General features: G+C 38.8%; 2 protein-coding genes across 5 annotated transcripts in view; both read right to left on the bottom strand.

Annotated features, from left to right (window-relative positions):
• The window catches only part of tbxa2r (thromboxane A2 receptor), a 285,760-nt gene that overhangs the window by 196,215 nt on the left and 69,974 nt on the right, over window positions 1-19,571 (bottom strand). The gene's annotated exons all lie outside the window — the stretch shown is intronic.
• Window positions 320-18,623, bottom strand: gpr35.1 (G protein-coupled receptor 35, tandem duplicate 1). Of its 3 annotated transcripts, none has more exons than XM_079808389.1 (2): window positions 18,144-18,623; window positions 320-2,488 (listed from the first exon to the last, which is right to left on the bottom strand). In XM_079808389.1, exon 2 carries the CDS (start codon window positions 2,479-2,481, stop codon window positions 1,546-1,548), a length of 936 nt encoding a protein of 311 aa, XP_079664515.1. In that variant the 5' UTR covers window positions 2,482-2,488; window positions 18,144-18,623; the 3' UTR covers window positions 320-1,545. The 3 variants fall into 3 exon arrangements, with proteins under 3 accessions (XP_079664515.1, XP_079664517.1, XP_079664516.1); XM_079808391.1 differs by lacking the exon at window positions 18,144-18,623 and adding an exon at window positions 16,310-16,322 and having other exon boundaries at window positions 777-2,488; XM_079808390.1 differs by lacking the exon at window positions 18,144-18,623 and adding an exon at window positions 9,424-9,966 and having other exon boundaries at window positions 777-2,488.

The raw sequence follows: 19,571 nt of genomic DNA, 5'->3' as shown, positions 1-19,571 counted from the left end.
GCCATTCGTGGGTCTTTAATTCGGAGATTCTCCTCATGGTTTTGCAGTTTAAATATATCATTCCAAAAGTATAATGTGGATAATATTTAATATCTTTTCGTCAGGTTAAATACTGATAATTGCTCACTCAAACCTCAAACCCCTTTATCTAACCCTCTCTACTTAACCGTCGGACTCGCACATCCGCCATGTTTGTAGTTTTTAACACTTTTTATCCGCGTTTGTAGTTCTAATCTAATCCTCGTCCATCTCGCAATATAATATCAGCCGTGTGTCGATCTCATAAACAGTATAAAGAAATGGACACATAGTGTAAGATACAAGGTAATGGAGCCTTTTATACATTGTCGTGTTTCTTTAGACATAAACAATGGACAAATGGAGTCTTTAAACGCCTCAGATGTAAGTTATTAGCTGTCAAAGTGACGCCAAAATGAATGGGAGTCAATGGGATGCTAACAGCAGGTGATGGCTTGGATTAGCAATGGCTGTCCCTACGGAAGGTACGCTTTCGGGGTGCTGGATTACCCCTTTGGTCGATCTGCACTTCGGAAATAGTAGACCATCTGGGTATCTCATTTCAACATACTACGATTTGGGACATGCTAATTCTTTTTTCGAATACTATTTAGGACGGATAGTTTGGGAATTGGGTATCCGTGGAAAATGGTATCACATATACTCCAAAAAAACAAATCCTTTAAGGAAACCACAATTGCATCATTGAGTTTAACAGTTCAGAGTAGAAAGATAAACACTTTACTCATTGTACAGCTTAAACTAACCTATAGTTTATTAACGCTAGACTGGTTAGTTAACGTAAATCATTCATTTTTTATTACTGCAAAAGCATAGTTTAATATTGCAATCCTTTACACAATTTTCACAAAAGCACTTTATAATAAAAAATAACAATTAAAGCTGCACTATGTAACTTTTCCGTCCGCTAGAGGTCGCCTATTCAAAACAAAGGCGTAGTTTGATGACGCCACGTTTGAGCGCAGAATCTTGGGACATGTGGTCTTCAGCTCACAGCCGGTGGGAAAGAATCGGGATAGGACTCGGGCAAAAATCATGTTGATGGATGAGATTATTAACGTTACTGTAGTCTGAAGCAGAGCAGGACGAGTGTTGAGGAGCTGAGGAACCCCTGGAGCGATTGTTAATAAGAAGAGCGGAACACACACTTCACGAGCAGCGGGACTTTTATTATGCCAGTCGCCGGCGCCACTTCCGCTTTTCCGGTCATGACTATGAGGTAACGCAGCTCTGTTGTCTCTCGCCGGCTGCTATGACACTTGTTCACACTGCAGTGAGAGTAAAGCGTTTCTGCAGAATAAAACCAGAAACCGAGGGGAACGCAGATGTGATGTCATCGACAGGCCACGCCTTCCTCGGGTAAAATAGCATCTCATGATTTACAAATAGTTGGAAACATTTGGGATATTATTCAATTGAACAAAATATACAACACTGGCCTAGTGGTTTTTGAATATTTTACTGCGAAAAATGTTACATAGTGCACCTTTAAGTAGGCTTGCTGGCTCAATCTGCAACCCCGTTACAATTCAATTCCTCTTCTTTTTTTCCATTTCCCTTTGTGCAGCACATATTCCATGAGGTTTTGGTGGCAAAAAAATAGCTAAAGCAGTCCAAGCCGCAGTTCATGCTGGAAAAGCAAAAGGCGGTGTGCAGGAAGTTGTGCGCCGCCTGCTTATCGGCGCAGCTGTAGGCTCTCGCCGAATCGTTTTCCACCACAAATTTGACCAAGTACCCCAAGTGGACCGGGAAAAAGCATATGACAAACACAATGAAGTTGGCCGCGATGATGCACATGCATTGGATCTTTTCAGAACGGGATCCAATGTCCAACTGCGAGCGCAAAGTGTAGATGACCCTGACGGAGCAGTACAGTATGACCAGGAACGGCAAGAGGAACCCAACGATGCTCAACAACAAGACGAAATGCAACGACAAGCTTCTCTTGACCCTCTGGAAGCACATAGTCTTATCGTTACTAGAGTCCTTCAAGAAGTAAACGAAGCTGACGCAGAGAACGAAGACCCATATGAGCACGCAAACCACCAGAGCTTTCCTACGAGAGAAAATGGCCCTGGCCTTCATGGGATACTTGATGGCCACATAGCGCACCACACTGACCGCGGTGACCGTGAAGATGCTCACGTACGTGTTGACGTAATAAACCCACAAAACACAATTACACAGTGCCTTTAATTTATCTTCCAATGGCTTGTCGTAATAGTGAATCTTAAAGGGAAGGAACACCAACAGAACGCAGTCGGCGACGGCCATATTGGTGATGTAGACGTGCATGTAGGTCCAGTCGGCTCTGGGACGCCGGAAGAACATCACCAGGACGTATATGTTTCCCAGGACCCCCAGGATGAAGGTGGGGATCGAAGTGACTTTTTGCAGGATCTTGATGGAGTCGGTGATGTTAAGGGGTGGACAGTCGGACATTTTCAACCTGTGGGAAACAGGGAAACCAATGAGTAAAATATGACTTGCAACAGTTTAGTGTGAAATATTGAGCTACAAAGATGACCTAAAACTGACATGTTTACAAGATGTTTTATTGATGTGGATTTGATTCATAGACCAGGGGTTTTCTAACTTTATGATGCCAAGGACCCCCAAAAATGAGTAACCTTTATGAGGGACCCCCTTCCAAAAATCCAAAAACATTTAAACTGTTAGATAAATAGTGTGACATTATAAATACAACATATTGTTTCCCAACTTAAATTGGCTATTAATGTTGGATGCATAAACCTGAAGAAGAACATTTTCAATTAAAAATTATTTGTATAAGCAACTTTTACAATAAATGTATGTAAGCAGTTTACGTACTGCGTTAAGAATACTGCCTTACAACCCCAGTGAGCGAGATAAAGCGGACTATAGTGAGAAACTCAATAAAGATACAAAGCAAACATGTACAATTCTGGAATGTATACGGCAAGAAAGGAGAGAAACATTTAGAAATGAAACAGTTGGAATATTAGGTCGACTTTATCCATTTTTGCTTTGTCTTTTTATTTTCCGAAATTTTCGGTTTTCAAACTGGGGTCCGGGGACCCCCAGAAGGTTCTAAGGGGTCCCCTGACCCCAGTTTGAAAACCCCTGTTATAGGCTGTAAAGAAAAATATGGACGTAGTGTCCATGACGTCACCCGTAGTGTTCAAGAGCTGTTGAAGCGTAAAGTCGGCCGCTGTCCTCTTGGCAAAGCGTCACTCCCAGATAACAGAAAATGGGCAAAGAGGCGGGACGTGGGCGGAGCTAATGGTGACTAACAGACAGCAGACATACGGCAATCCACCTGTCACTCAAAGTGGCCACGCCCTTAATTATGCAGAACATTAAGGCTTTATATAATGCAATCGAATGAGTTATAAAATAATTCACCCCCCTCACAGTCGTCATGAAGTGCAAAATTAGCCGTACAGACCAAAACCACAGTTTGTCTCAGACTGTAAACATGTGTTCTTCTGCTGTAAAGTTGGGCATTTTAACATGAGCTCAATGAGATTCTGCTCCTTCTGGAGCCTCCAGTCCATGAACTGCAGTTTAAGTCACTTCCCTATCGGCTTCAAGAGAAACTGGAGGAGGCTTGATTGGATTTCGGTAATTTGTACTCAGTGTTGCCAGATTCTGTAAAAACTAGAAGGGCTACGGCCACTGGGCATGCGCATATCAATATTGCGTCATTTAATTACTGTATTTGCATTAGTGTAATACCGTGTCCTAGCTACACGCGACGACACACGATAAAAGGAGTCTTTTCCATGTTAATTAAAGTTTTTTTCCTTACCAGCCGCGACGGCGACACGCAATGAATCTATTTTAGAAGTGGTTTCTATTTCTATCACGGCTGGAACAACAACACAAAACATGATCTCAGGGAATGTTTATGTGCTTTATTTAATGTTAAAAGTGTGTAATCTGACTTTGAATATCATTTAGTGCTCAGCTTTGTAACGTAGTCGTACTAAAAACAACAATGGATAATTCACCTCAGATCTTGAAATATTAAACAATTGGAAACAAGAACGTTCAAACTGTGAACAAACAAGTCTATTCTATGATTGTTTTAGTAACTCATTATGTATTTTATTCATGTTTAAACGGTGTAATGTTAGTGAATTTGATTATTGTAGGCTACTTATACATTTCCTTACGAGTGCCGTCAAGATTAATCTCTGGTGCCGTGCACTTGCCACTAGAGCCCGCCCACACGCTGTTCTGATTGGCTGTGGTTTTTTGATTGATTTGTCGCATCTCGTAGTCCCGTCTGGTGTGGACAGACAAGTTGCTTGTCGCTGGAATCTTATCGCGTCGCGTGCAGTTAGGACACTTTTGCGGCACGACTGGAGCGTGGTGTTGTGACGCTTCCCCTCATGTGTATGTTGATAGGCGTTCCTCAAGTTTACCGCTATGGGCGTGCGTTTGAGCCAGCGGGGAATGAAAAACAAAGGACCCGCGAGAGACTTCCCCCAGTCTCCATGTGCTCTACTTCTATTGGAAAGTCGCGTCGCGTTCAACGGATTAATTTGCATAAAGATGGGCATCGGCTAGCTTTTTTGACGCGCAGCTTTTTTCCAAATGCAGCGCCGCCTTCCCGGAATGCTTTGCGGGTGCGTTACAGTCGCTTGACGTCACCCATAGGAATAAAGTGGATTGTGCCGCAAAAGTGGATCTGTAGCCTATCATAAAGCCTTGTTTATACACGATGCGTCCGCAAGAGCGCGAGGGTGCGCGCGGCAAAAATTACGTCATCGCGGAGTGGGCGGTAGTGCGCATTGAGTGTGCGAGACCCCATTTCGCTTGGCGGTGTGCATTCTTCTACTTCTTCTCACCACTGTTTCCTGATGGTTTATAGAACTATTACTCAGAGTCGCCCTCTGTCGTTTCAAAGAATAGCACAACGGCGAGCGCGTCAAGTATAAACGCCTCGTCCATTTGGAGAGGAGCGCGTGCAGTCAGTGGAGACTCGCGATGCGGAGCTAGGCCAAAATATAAACAATGCTTAAGGGTGTGGATCCACATGTTCGTGCGCTACTTCTGTCGCGCCGCACTCCACTTTATTCCTATGGGTGACGTCAAGTGACTGTAACGCGCCCGCAAAGCATCCCGGGAAGGCGGCGCTGCATTTGAAAAAAAGCTGCGCGTCAAAAAAGCTAGCCGATGCCCATCTTTATGCAAATGAATCCGTTGAACGCAACGCGACTTTCCAATATAAGTAGAGCAAATAGAGACTGGGCGAAGTCTCTCGCGGGTCCTTTGTTTTTCATTCCCCGCTGGCTCAAAATCACGGCCATAGCGGTAAACTTGAGGAACGCCCATCAACGTACACATGAGGGGAAGCGTCACAACACCAGTCACAAAAGTGGATCTGTACCGTAAGGGTAGGTTTAGTGTTGGGGTAGGTGTAGATGTTAATAAAACAATCTGGTAAGTAGCACATTTATTTATTGATATTTTATTCTGAGATTTTGGCTCACTTCCGTCTGCTGCGGTTCTAGTCACAATTAGGGCTGCAACGACGCGTCAACGTCATCGATGACGGAAATACATTTGACATGCGTCGACGCGTCTGCGTCACATTATTTACGTTCTAGAATAGAACACCGTGTCCTAACAGATCTAGAATAATGGCGGCTTCTGCTCCTGGGCATAGTGAAAATGATCATTTATCATATAAAGCCAGACCGCGACATTCAAAAGTGTGGGAGTACTTTAAACAGAAGCCGAGTAAAACTGTGCTTTGTTCGCTCTGTAAATTGGGCTTTCACACTGCCAGTGTTCGTCTCGCGCAGCTTAACCGTGGCGCGTGTATTGCAAATACAGATGAATATTGTCTATTTGGTCACATTTTCCGGTGTTCTTCTCCGACCCCAGTACGTCTCATGCTTTTATTTATTATGGGCTGCATATATCTGCTGCAAATGCGGCCGGGTTCCCCTCTGTCCCAAACACACATGCATAATAACATGCTGTATATAGGTAGTTTACATGATTAAAGTTACATTAAAGTTAAGATATGCCTCTAGTTTTAATCATTTAAATGTCTTTGAAGTTTGGGCAAAAGCTTCTGGCAGCTTTAGTCGTTGTTTATGCACATGTATATCTTCTAAATAGACGACTAGTTATACAGTAACACTGCTGAAAGCTCCTGTAAGTGCATTTTTGTTTACTATTGACACAAATCAACAAGTAAATCATACTCAACTATTATAGTAAACAACATTTCCTAATTAGGCCTACTCTGTATACATTTTATGATGAATAGGATCATTAGTTATACATAATGTTTAAAATGCTTCTTGTGTTCATATATTTCATTATAAAATGGTTTAAGTACACGACCCTTCCTGAAATACAATTCATATTGTCATCATTCATTGATTTCATGTTAAAATAATATACAAATTCACTACCCTCTTTGAAATACAATAATCAGTAAAAAAGAATCATCGGATGAATCTGGAAAAATAATCGTTAGATTAGTCGGCTAATAGAAAAAATTATCGTTAGATTAGTCGGCTAAGTGGAAAAAATAATTGTTAGATTAGTCGGCTAAGCGGAAATAATAATTGTTAGATTAGTCGACTAATAGAAAAAAAATCTAATAAAATAATTGTTAGATTAGCCGGCTAAACTGAAAAATAATCGCTAGATTAGTCTGCTAATAGAAAAAATAATTGCTAGATTAGTCGGCTAATAGGAAAAATAATCGTTAGATTAGTCGGCTAAGCGGGAAAAATAATTGTTAGATTAGTCGACTAATAGAAAAAAATTAAATAAAATAATTGTTAGATTAGCCGGCTAAACGGAACAATAATCGCTAGATTAGTCGGCTAACAGAAAAAAACAATTGTTAGATTAGTCGGCTAATAGGAAAAATAATCGTTAGATTAGTCGGCTAAGCGGGAAAAATAAATGTTAGATTAGTCGACTAATAGAAAAAAATTTAATAAAATAATCGTTAGATTAGCCGGCTAAACGGAAAAATAATCGCTAGATTAGTCTGCTAATAGAAAAAATAATTGCTAGATTAGTCGGCTAATAGGAAAAATAATCGTTAGATTAGTCGGCTAAGCGGGAAAAATAATTGTTAGATTAGTCGACTAATAGAAAAAAATTAAATAAAATAATCGTTAGATTAGCCGGCTAAACGGAACAATAATCGCTAGATTAGTCGGCTAACAGAAAAAAACAATTGTTAGATTAGTCGGCTAATAGGAAAAATAATCGTTAGATTAGTCGGCTAAGCGGGAAAAATAAATGTTAGATTAGTCGACTAATAGAAAAAAATTAAATAAAATAATCGTTAGATTAGCCGGCTAAACGGAAAAATAATCGCTAGATTAGTCTGCTAATAGAAAAAATAATTGCTAGATTAGTCGGCTAATAGGAAAAATAATCGTTAGATTAGTCGGCTAAGCGGGAAAAATAATTGTTAGATTAGTTGACTAATAGAAAAAAATTAAATAAAATAATCGTTAGATTAGCCGGCTAAACGGAACAATAATCGCTAGATTAGTCGGCTAACAGAAAAAAACAATTGTTAGATTAGCTGGCTAGATTAGTCGACAGAAAAAATAATCGTTAGTTGCAGCTCTAGTCACAACCAGCGGGTTCCCCCCAATTGGGCGGTTTTGAATTTGATTGTGCGGGTAAAAACGAGCTTGGGCGGGTGGACAAAATTTGGGCTGGTTTGGGGTCAATTTGGCGGTTTTCAAACATCTACATTTTATCGTCTAATTGGTTAATAACAAACTCAAGTGTGCATGTACTCCATAAAACCAGTCATCATGACATTACTAAACACACAGGCCCAGCGTAGAGTCAGCTGGCGTTGGTGGTGACGTCGCCTACGAGCACGCACTTTTAGCCAATCGGTGATCAGCCGGCAGACACACTCATTCATGATTCACGAACTTGTAGCTGGATATTCAAGTGATCGCTATGCCAAAGTGGCATAAATATACAGGAAATGAGCGGGAGAGTGAACTCTCAAAACATGGATTACACCTCTGACTCGAAGACTCTTTATAAATATAACTAACTCTAAGAGCACAGTTGAATCAATGACTTGAATTAAAATCAAATATCCATGTCTCCTGTCCATCTTCACCCTTTTTAAAGCACCAGCGGTGTTTAAATACTTTATTCATTCATTCAACTGTACAAATGCTTTTCTTACTGAGGATTTTTGTCGTATTTCAAGTACAAATATCAAAATATATACATTACATATAAATCTAAAGTAAGCAAAGTTTACTTAAAAACAAGTTAAATGATCTGCATTTGACAAAATTAAAAAGTAAGAAAAGCATTTTTTGCAGTGCAGGAACATTCATTCATTGCTCATATTTTCATCATGAGGACACTGTCAAAGTGACACAAATGGCATGTCCTTTTATACAGGAAGGATCCTGACGTTCACTTGATAAACCTAATAGTATTTCCTTTATGATTTCCAGTGGTTGGACGCATTGCTGACACTCAAATTCACACTTTCTGAAAACCGATTATTGTGTGGAATGGAAGAATGCTGCCAGATGGTAGTCAGAGATATATGCCATAACCACAGCTGTTAAATACATTTATCTATATTTATTAATATTTTCTTGCCTTTTGGATACCATGAAAATTAAACGTAATTAAACGAATTATGAATTAAACTTTATAATTCATAATTCAGTCTTTTTGTTGGGTGCTGTTGCCATGGTGAATCATAATTTCGGAGCCCCATTGATCGTGGCTTTTCATAGTTCAAGTTCTTTCGTTTTCTTTCTTGGATTGGGGTGGTTTTAGTGAGCTTTTGGGATGGAAATCGTCGACCTGGCAACACCGTCCGGTTATCTTTCAATAGCTGATCGGTTCACGCGCCGCTTCAAGTCACATTAAAGCGCGTGAAAACGGTCTTTTGTTAGAATTTCGTAATAAAATGGACAGAATTTGAAAGTGAAACTGAGTTTCATATCATAGGTAACAAAGCACAAAGCTTATTACGATTTATTGGATGGGAGACACGATTCATCAACTGGTCAGTTATTTGGAATTTAAGAATCGATATTGGTTCTTCAAAATGAGAATATTTTTACCCAGCCCTAGTTTTGAGTGACGTAGCCTAAGGCTGGGTAGATGATGAAAATATTAATTTCTAAACAAACTTTCCGTTTAGAAACCACCAGTCAAACCCACACACACACTTCAAAACAATAAGCTTCTTTATTAGCATCAGAACCGTTAACCTCGGGAATCTTTCCATTGCACATGTTCTGGGAATTCTCTTCAGATTATTAAAATGTTTAAAAAGGTTCTTTGAGGAACCAAAATATGATATCAACCCCAAAGAAAAGAAGTAAAACTACAGCATCGGACAAAATCCCTTACCTTTTCCCACACGAATGACTCGCAGGAATCCGTTCCTGGAGAAATCTGAGGAAAAGCTCAGTCGTTTCAAGAACAACAGTTATGAACTTTTATGAAGTTCTTCGTTACGCTAATATAAATCACACAGGGACATGCAAGATCTTCTCCACTCCAGACAGAAATATGAATGTGCAACGCTTATAACTAACTCTGCTGGCCAGACCGCATAACACGCTTCAGCTCTGTCGGGGTAGGATGAGCCACTGTCCGTGTGAACAACAGCACACAACAAAATGGTTACACGTGTTCTTATATCCAGCTGTTTTCTTCTTGCATCACAAGCTGTATCAGAACTGAGGACTAGTTTTGAACATGCCAAGACTGGCCAGTCAAACAGACAGTCACAAAAACGGAATGTTCTCACAGCTTTAACATGCTAACATTGCATTTTAATATAGAAAAAGGCACTGTTTAATTATATGTTTGTGAACATGAGCAAGCCACACAAAAGATATTCACATGCCAGAACGAGTTCCGCTCGGGATACGGCGCGACCGAGATCTGGTTTTATTTGTATTATTTGCATTTAAACGAAAGTGTAGCCTATGTATACCGTTAAAACATTAAAGGAATAGTTCACCCAAAATTTTAAATTAGCCCATGATTTCCTCTCCCTCAAGTCATAGATGTATAACAGTCTTCTTTCAGAGTTATATTAAATAAGTCCTGGCTCTTCCAAGCTTTATAATGGCGGTGAATGGTCGGTTAGGTCGTTTTTGAAGTCCATAAAAGTGCATCCATCCATCATATAACTGCTCCACACTAAAATAACTAGCTTCCGGCGGTCGACTTGCGCTTAAAGGGTAACTTCAGCCAGGGGCGTAGCTAAGGGGTGGCCATGGGACTTTTACTTCGCCGCTCTGACACAAACAGTCTGCGCTATTCTGAACAGCTCGATGATTTATGATTTTATTGGTCATTTCAATCACAGTACTGACCAAACACTGATCCCTAAACCTACCCGTCACTGTAACCTTAACGAATGAAATGAGCTGCAGGGCAGGGTTTCTCAGTCCCTCCAGAAAAACGCGATTATGCGATCGCGTGATTTAACGCATAATCAGCCAAAGTCCGCATATTCATGCGGGGGCCGCATTTTTTCAAATACGCCGCACTTTCGCCGCATAAATTGCCTATTTCCGTGTGCAAAATATTCGGGGCTATCATGATTTCATAATCCCCGCATTTTCGTTGCAAAAAAAGTCATATATATTAGCAGAAAGTTGAAAAATTTTCGTTTACTTCACACAAGAGCCGCCATTTCCGCCTATTGCCATGGGAACGTTTTGAAGTGACGTGATTACCCGACGCGAACGTCATCGAAAAGCTTCAAACCCCGTGGAGAAACCATAGATACCGGTGAAACCATGATGAAGCACAAACTCCCATTGGCCAACAAAAATAACAGCAAAAGAGCAAAGCAGTTTCCCTGTGTGCTGACTGATTTCAAAACACAGCTTTGAAGCGTTATGAATCAATGAGTCGATTCAGCGGTTTGAAGCGTTATGAATCAATGAGTTGATTCAGCGGTTTGAAGCTTTATGAATCAATGAGTTGATTCAGCGGTTTGAAGCGTTATGAATCAATGAGTTGATTCAGCGGTTTGAAGCGTTATGAATCAATGAGTCGATTCAGCGGTTTGAAGCGTTATGAATCAATGAGTCGATTCAGCGGTTTGAAGCGTTATGAATCAATGAGTTGATTCAGCGGTTTGAAGCGTTATGAATCAATGAGTCGATTCAGCGGGTTGGATCGCCAAAGTCACGTATTTCAGCAGTTTGACACGCGATCCGAATCATGAATCGACTCGATGATTCAAAGCTTCATGATGCCGTGTTTTGAAATCAGTCATCACTATATAAGTCGTTATTTAGTTTTTTTTGCACAAAATAACTATTATCGTCGCCTCATAAAGTTATTGTAGAACCACTGTAGTGAGATGGACTTTGTAACGACGTCTTTAGTGCCTTTTATGGGTCTTGAGAGTGTACATTGTGCCAATGGAGGCCTTTCTGAGCCATCGGAATTCAACTAAAATATCTTAATTTGTGTCCAACAACATAAAGGGAAGTCATTAATGACAGAATTTTCATTTTTAGGTGAACTAACCCTTTAAGAGATTGCACTTTGTGCATTGGAAGCACTCAAATGTCTGTTTTGTATAGCGACATCTGTAAAACAGGAAGTTATTTATTCATTTTTTCAGAAGTTGTAGCATATTCCTTTTGTAAAGCTACAGAACTTGATTGACTAAATGTTTTGTAAATTTGAGCCATAAGGTCTTCAATAAAACAAGATGAGAACTTAAATATTCCAGCACTTTCTGTGATGTAGTGCTTTCTCATCAAACCGCAGTTTTTGCAAGTTCCCGCAATTTTATCGCATAAAAATCCCACATTTTTCATCGCATTTTTTAAGAAAACGTGCCGCATAATCAAGGATTTTTGCCCGCAACAATCACAAAAAAAAGCCGCATTTTTCTGGAAGGACTGGTTTCTGGTGAAGCGGTTTGGCACTGTGGTTTGTGCACAGACCTCCAGAAGCGAGCGGTAATATTTCAAGTTCAGCACGAGTGAGCAACGCAAGAGGATACGATGATGATCAGGTTAGGAAAGACAATGTTATTTACCTAAGTTTTTCCTGCCTTTTTGGGAAAGTTTGTTAAAGTTGAGGTAATGCGAATGTTTCCTTAGCAGAAACAAATGAATGCATCGCCGACACTTTTACAGCCGGAACACGCCCCCTTAGCCGGGACTGAGTTGCAGAAGAGCTGCTGCATGATTGGATTTTACACAAGTAAAAAAAAAAACATATTATCCGTTTAACCTAAAGGTTTGGAGTTGATATTGTGTTCGTTACAACTTACCAAATATCCAGAGATTTATGGATATTGAAATGCACCCAGGACTCATGTTTTCCTGACGTTTATATTAGCCTGATTTCGATACAAAAATATTGTCAAGAATAGAAAACAAAAGTATTATTTAAATTCTGAATATGTCATAGGCCTGTTAATAATCTTTTTATCGCCTAGACAGCATGCAAAGAGCGCTCCCTTTATAATCACTAAAAGCTGTCACTCATTCAATGAACGTGATCTCACAAAGTTCTGTTATATTAACCCTTAATCGTCCCTCAAGTAGGGTTTACGTTTGAGTCCCTTGGGCTCAGATAGACCCCAAACTTTTGCATAAGCGATTGCATAAGGAAATACTTAACTATGTCATAAATTGGCTCATTAAAAATCATTTTTTTATGAAAAAATCACTTGAATGATGATCTTAAATAAATATAAATAGTTTTTGGACATTGCTCTATGTGTTAGGGATAGAATACCGCCATCTGTAGGTTTGTGGAAAAACTTTAGGAATTATAGTTAAAGAGAGAAAGAGTGCAATGACCACATTATCCACTAGAGGTCCATAGGGAAGTTATGCAAAAGTTAAGCTGCCTTTCATCTTTCTTTTATTTGCCCTTTTCCCTCTCTTTCTCATGATTGTTCCATGTTGCATTTGTGCTCTAGTATTTGTCCTTCATTTATGTATGGAATTTTTTCAGATTTATGCCAGTTTTGTCTATTTTATTTGCCAGTTTCTATAAAAATGCTCTCTGTTGCAGTCACACACGTGTGTGTGTGTGTGTGTGTGTGTGTGTGTGTGTATGAGACAGAAAGTTCGTTCCACTTTGTGTTTATGCTCTAGGACCAGATCTTGATATAAATGTAGACATTTTCAGATTTATACTGGATTTAGTTGATTTTTTTTTACAAACATAGTGAAAAAAAAAGCATTTTTTACATTTTCCCATTCATTGCCAAATCCAAAAAAATGCTCCAGACACCTGTGTGTGTGTGTGTGTGAGTGAACATGCTTGTTCCATGTTGCATTTGTGCTCTAGTATTAGTACTTCATTTATGTATGAAAATCTTTCAGATTTATGCCAGTTTTGTTGATTTTATTTGCCAGTTTCTATAAAAATGCTCTCTGTTGCAGTCACACACATGTGTGTGTGTGTGTGTGTGTGTGTGTGTGTGTGTGTGTGTGTGTGTGTGTGTGTGTGTGTGTGTGTGTGTGTGTGCGTGTGTATGAGACAGAAAGTTCGTTCTACTTTGTGTTTATGCTCTAGGACCAGACCTTGATATAAATGTGGAAATTTTCAGATTTATACTGGATTTAGTAAAAAAATATTTGACAAAAAAAGTGATTTTTTTTTATTTTTTACACTTTCCCATTCATTTTCAATGTGGGGTCAATCTGACCCCGAGGGACTTAAACGGTAAAATTTTTTTTACACACCTTTAGAACAACCAAATCAAGCCCAGATTTTTGTGCATGTTTAGATCGATTATTTAGGAAAAGTCACAGAGTCTCATGGCCCTGAGATGAAGGGAACACTTTTAAAAAATGGAGGAAAAGTCCAGTGGGGTCAGCTGGAGCCCAAGGGACGATTAAGGGTTAATCAGTGAAGCTGAAATATGTCTACACTTTAAGAGAGTATTAGCGCATGTGCAGAACTCGGCACTGGGCAAAAACTCCAGCGCTGAGTGGATTCTAACTTCAACACCTCTGATTGGCCATTGCAAGGCTATAGTTTCTTTTTTTGTTTGTTTACAAACTTCTATGTTGTTTCAATTTTGTAACTTTTCTATTTTTGTAATGTTACTTGATAGCCTGTTTTCTTAGGGCAAATGTTTGGTTAGCAAAGGACAATAAGCATAACACGTTTGAGAGTACAGACAAAGCAGGGAAAGACTGTCTACACTTTGTTCATGTGTGAAATAATTTAAGCTTTTTCCCTAAAATTATCAGAATACATATTTTCCTTATTTTGCATGACATTGTAAATAAATTGACAATTTTAAATTATTTTTGTTTGTTTGTGATCTATAATTTCTATAGAATTTGCTTTGGTACAGCAAGTCACAGTCAGTAGTAAAAAGAATTTGGCCATCCCAGTACAATCACTCGGTCTTACCTGGCCACCCCTGAAACAACCTTCTGGCGACGCCCCTGACAGAAAGGAGGTTAAGTAAAAACTCTGAGTATGTTAATCCTGAAATGAGGGAAACTCAGAATGGGAGGTATGTCAAACCCGAGAAAGCGGGGTAAGTCAAGCCAGTTTCTGAAAGAGAGGTAACTTATACTCAGAGTCAGTTACCAGGGTCACTTACTCTGTGAACCTAACCTGGTCAGGAGCAGGTTTTCTTCGGTAAACCCAGAGTTTATTTCGATCTCCTCCCCTTTTTAAAGCGTTTAAATACTTAATTCATTCATTCATTCAAACTGCACAAATGCTTTGCATTTTTGTCGTATTTCAAGTACAAATATCAAAAAATTATCAATTAAATCTAAATCTAAAGAAAGCAAAGTTCACTTAAAACAAGTTATATGATCTGCCACTTGACAAAAATACAAAGTAAGAAAAGCATTTTTTGCAGTGCAGGAACATTCATTCATTGCTCATATTTTCATCATGAGGACACTGTCAAAGTGACACAAATGGCATGTCCTTTTATACAGGAAGGATCCTGACGTTCACTTGATAAACCTAGTAGTATTTCCTTTAGGATTTCCAGTGGTTGGACGCATTGCTGACACTCAAATTCACACTTTCTGAAAAAGGATTATTGTGTGGAATGGAAGAATGCTGCCAGATGGTAGTCCGAGATATATGCCATAACCACAGCTGTTAAATACATTTCTCTATATTTATTCATCTTTTCTTGCTTTTTGGATACCATGAAAATTAAACGTAATTAAACTAATTAAGAATTAAACTTATGTAAGTATGCAAACGTCTTTTTGTCGGGTGCTGTTGCCATGGTGAATCGTAATTTCGGAGCTCCATTGATCGTGGCTTTTCATAGTTGGGGTGCATGTGCTTAACTCAGAGTCAGTCTACTCAGAGTTGATTGGACCAGCTCAATTCAGCTGTTCTGAAACCCAAAACTCCGGGTAAGTCAACTCAGAGTTGGTTGAACCTCCTTACTGAAACAGGCCCCAGCACCTTTTAAACCTTTTAAACAAAGAGGTTTGAATCAACCATTATTCCATTATGACCGTGTTAAGCTCTGCGTTACGTACTTCACGAAAGACGTAACGTTATTGTAGTTCTGTCTGGAATTAAATTGGGGGGGTTTGCCACTGACTGGCCCATCATGCGGGGACAGCGGCCCATTGTTTGTCTTAAATTGTCTGAATTGACAGGCCAAAGCGAGACAGACCTCCCCTCCTCCATATTCATAAACTGTGTCCATATTAGGCGCTATTTTTTATTTGAGCGCATGGGAAACCGCAAAAAGCAGAATATCCGCACACCAATTTTCCTTGCAGCTACTACCAGTGAAGAAATATGGTGTTTTGGAGGAAATGTATTTATTAAAAATGTTGCTATTATTACTTACATTAAATATTGCGGAATATAAATCACTTTTATAGAGGCTGTTTTCGTATTTTCGACATGTTCAATAGTTTATTATTATTTATTTATTGTAGAAACCATATACCCATGGTAATGAGAAAACATGGTTTAACCTGTGACTACCATGATCTTACAGTTAAATGAAACTGGCCTACAGTTAAACTCAGTTAAAACGTCATTAGGTTAATTAAAGGATAATTCAACAAAACAGCTTTAAAGCCTGGATCCCATGAATTAAGGACAAAGCTTTTTTCTCTTTAAAAGTTTTATGAACTTTTAGATCTAATGAAATTTCACTAAATGTTATTTCAATGAGAACATCATGAAAGATAGATATCAGTGTCTTTCATAAATTAGGTGTTAACTCTTGAAAAAATTATTGTTTTTAAAGGGGTAGTTCAACCCAAAAATGTGATTGTTTACTCACCCAATGTCAATTTCTTTCTGTGTAACATAAAAGAAAATCATTTGAGGCTGTTTTTTTTTGTCCATACAATATTCAATGGTAGCCTATGGTTTGGTTGCCAACATTCTTCAAAATATCTTTTGTCTATTGTGTTTGACGGAAGTCATACAGGTTTGGAATGACTAGAATTTAAAAGCAGTACATTTACTTTCCTGCATCCTAGCTCAAAATCAGTGCTTTACTGTCAAGTCACGCATGTTGATTGGGTGTGTAAAAGACTTCACCAGAGATTGTATTTTTTACGAAGACTGCGGTTTAATGGAGTTGATAAGAAAATCATGTCCCTCTTTTATCAGTCTGCACTAGAAAGTGTCATCAGATATGGCCTGTCTTCCTAGTTTGATAATCTCTCTGATAAATCAAAATAATGATAATGATATTGAAAAGATAATGAATATTATTGAATTTCGATGAAAATGATCAGACTGAAAGACTATCACCGTATTCAGACTCTGTATCAGCAATGCACTCTAAATGAGGCAAAAAGGATTTTAAGTGACCCAACTCATGTACTTTATCCATGTTATGAAGGTATAGAGTTCTCCGTTATAAACTGCACAGGTTAAAAAATTATTTTGTGCCCGTATCAATCAGATTGTTGAATATGGATTAGTAACGTTCTACATATTTTTATGTGCATGGTATGTATGGTGTGAATGATTATTGTGTACAATTTTATAATGTATCGGGTTTGTTAAAGAGCTGGCTATTGAGTCCATCTCGAATTTCCCTTCAAGGGACAGTAAAGTATATTTCATTTCAAGTGACAAAAGTGCAATACTAAGTTTATCTGCATTTGCAGTAAATTCGATAATATCCATCATTATTTGTCCCTGTCCTAGTTTTATTATTACTGTCCCAATTTTAAGGCCCTAACCTCAGCAAAAACATTCACGGAGAACTCATGGGCCGGATGGGCTGGGTTTGCCAGGGACGAATTTTAGCCCCAGTCCAGCCCTGCCTATTGTTGAAGTTTGAAAATGATGCATGTGTTTTTCCATGGGTTAAAGTCATCGGCTAATTTCGTGATTTTAACAGTTCCCACTTGGATTTAGTCATGGATGACTGTATTTGACCTGTTTTGGTCCGTTTTCCAGGGATATTTTTTATTTTATTTTGTGTTAAGGAGATAAAAAAATAACTTGATTGCCATTGGCGTTTTTTCCTTGGATTGGGCGAGTTTTAGTGAGCTTTTGGGATGGAAATCGTCGACCCAATATGGCAACACAGTTTGTCCGGTTATCTTTCAACAGCTGAGGCGATACCGCGATGGGTCACGTCACATTAAAGCGCGCGAAAACGGTATTTTGTTAGAATTTCGTAATAAAATGGACCGAATTTGAAAGTGAAACTGAGTTTCATATCAGAAGTAACAAATCACAAAGCTTATTGCGATTTATTGGATGGGAGACACGATAAAAAAAATATGTTCATTCATCAACTGGTCAGTTATTGGAATTTAAGAATCGATATTGGTTCTTCAAAATGAGAACATTTATACCGAGCCCTAGTTCTGGGTGACATAAGGCTGGGTAGATGATGAAAACATTAATTTCTAAACAAACTTTCCATTTAGAAACAACCAGTCAACCCCACATATAGCCTACACTCTTCAAAACAATAAGCTTCTTTATTGGCATCAGAACCGTTAACCTCGGGAATCTTTCCATTGCACATGTTCTGGGAATTCTCTTCAGATTATTAAAATGGTTAAAAAGGTTCTTTGAGGAACCAAAATATGATATCAACCCCAAAGAAAAGAAGTAAAACTACAGTATCGGACAAAATCCCTTACCTTTGTTTTCACACACGAATGACTCGCAGGAATCCGTTCCTGGAGAAGTCTGAGGAAAAGCTCAGTCGTTTCGAGCACAACAGGATTGTTATAAAGTTCTTCGTTATGCTATAATATAAATCACGCAGGAACATGCAAGATCTTCTCCACTCCAGACAGAAATATGAATGTGCAAAGCGTATAACTAACTCTGCTGGCCAGACCGCAACACGCTTCAGGAATCTCTGTCGGGGTAGGATGAGCCACTGTCCGTGTGAACAACAGCACACAAAGAATGGTTACACGTGTTCTTATATCCAGCTGTTTTCTTCTTGCAGCACAAGCTGTATCAGAACTGAGGACTAGTTTTGAACGTGTCGAGACCAGTCAGTCTCACAAAAAAACCGGGATGTTCTCGCAGCTTTAACAAGCTATAGATTTCAATATAGCAAAAGGCTTCAATTATTATGTTGATGAACATGAACAAGCCACACAAAAGATGTTTACATGACAGAACGAGTTCAGCTCGGGACACGCGCGACCGAGATTCCTGAACCGGTTCTTTTTAGTGAATCCAAAACATAGGCTACAGCACACCCCTTTTCGGTTTTATTTCTATACACTAATTGTATAATTTGCAATAATTATTTGCATTTGAACGAAAGGGGTACAACGGTGTAAGATGCTCCTTTGATTTCATTTTCCTCTAAACCACTGGATGGCACAAACACTTGCCTCAGCTCTTTCCAAAACATCAGCTTTTCACGATGCACGTGGAAATGTGTCTGATCCGTGACGCGATCACGGGAAAAGTTGATTCTGCGCTCATTCGATCTAATATTTGATGGGCTTTTTTTAAATGTCGTAGATTTAAGTAAAAGCTAAAAGTATTGCATATGTTTGAAACAAAGGAACAGTTTTTCAACATCGGAATATGTAAAAGTATGGTAATTGGGGGAAAGGCACCATATTTAACATGATCATAAACGGCTCACTTGAACATTTGTTGACATGACATGGTTAGATTCAGATTGTAAATAATAATTTATTAAGTTGAGTGTTCACCTTAGAGATAATCACTATATTTATAATGAAACCATCATATTTAAAAATATGATATTAATCATATAATAAAATATGATGCACTTTTATGATGGATGGATGCACTTTTATGATGGATGGATGCACTTTTATGATGGATGGATGCACTTTTATGATTGATAGATGCACTTTTATGATGGACAGTTGCACTTTTATGATTGATAGATGCACTTTTATGATGGATGGATGCACTTTTATGACGGATGGATGCACTTTTATGATGGATAGATGCACTTTTATGATGGACAGATGCACTTTTATGATGGATGGATGCACTTTTATGATGGATAGATGCACTTTTATGATGGACAGATGCACTTTTATGATGGATGGATGCACTTTTATGAT

Source organism: Gobio gobio (genome assembly GCF_949357685.1).
Source record: "Gobio gobio genome assembly, chromosome: 24".
Lineage (NCBI taxonomy): Eukaryota > Metazoa > Chordata > Actinopteri > Cypriniformes > Gobionidae > Gobio > Gobio gobio.
The sequence above is the reverse complement of the archived record's forward strand: the minus strand, read 5'-3'. Positions and strand labels throughout refer to the sequence as shown.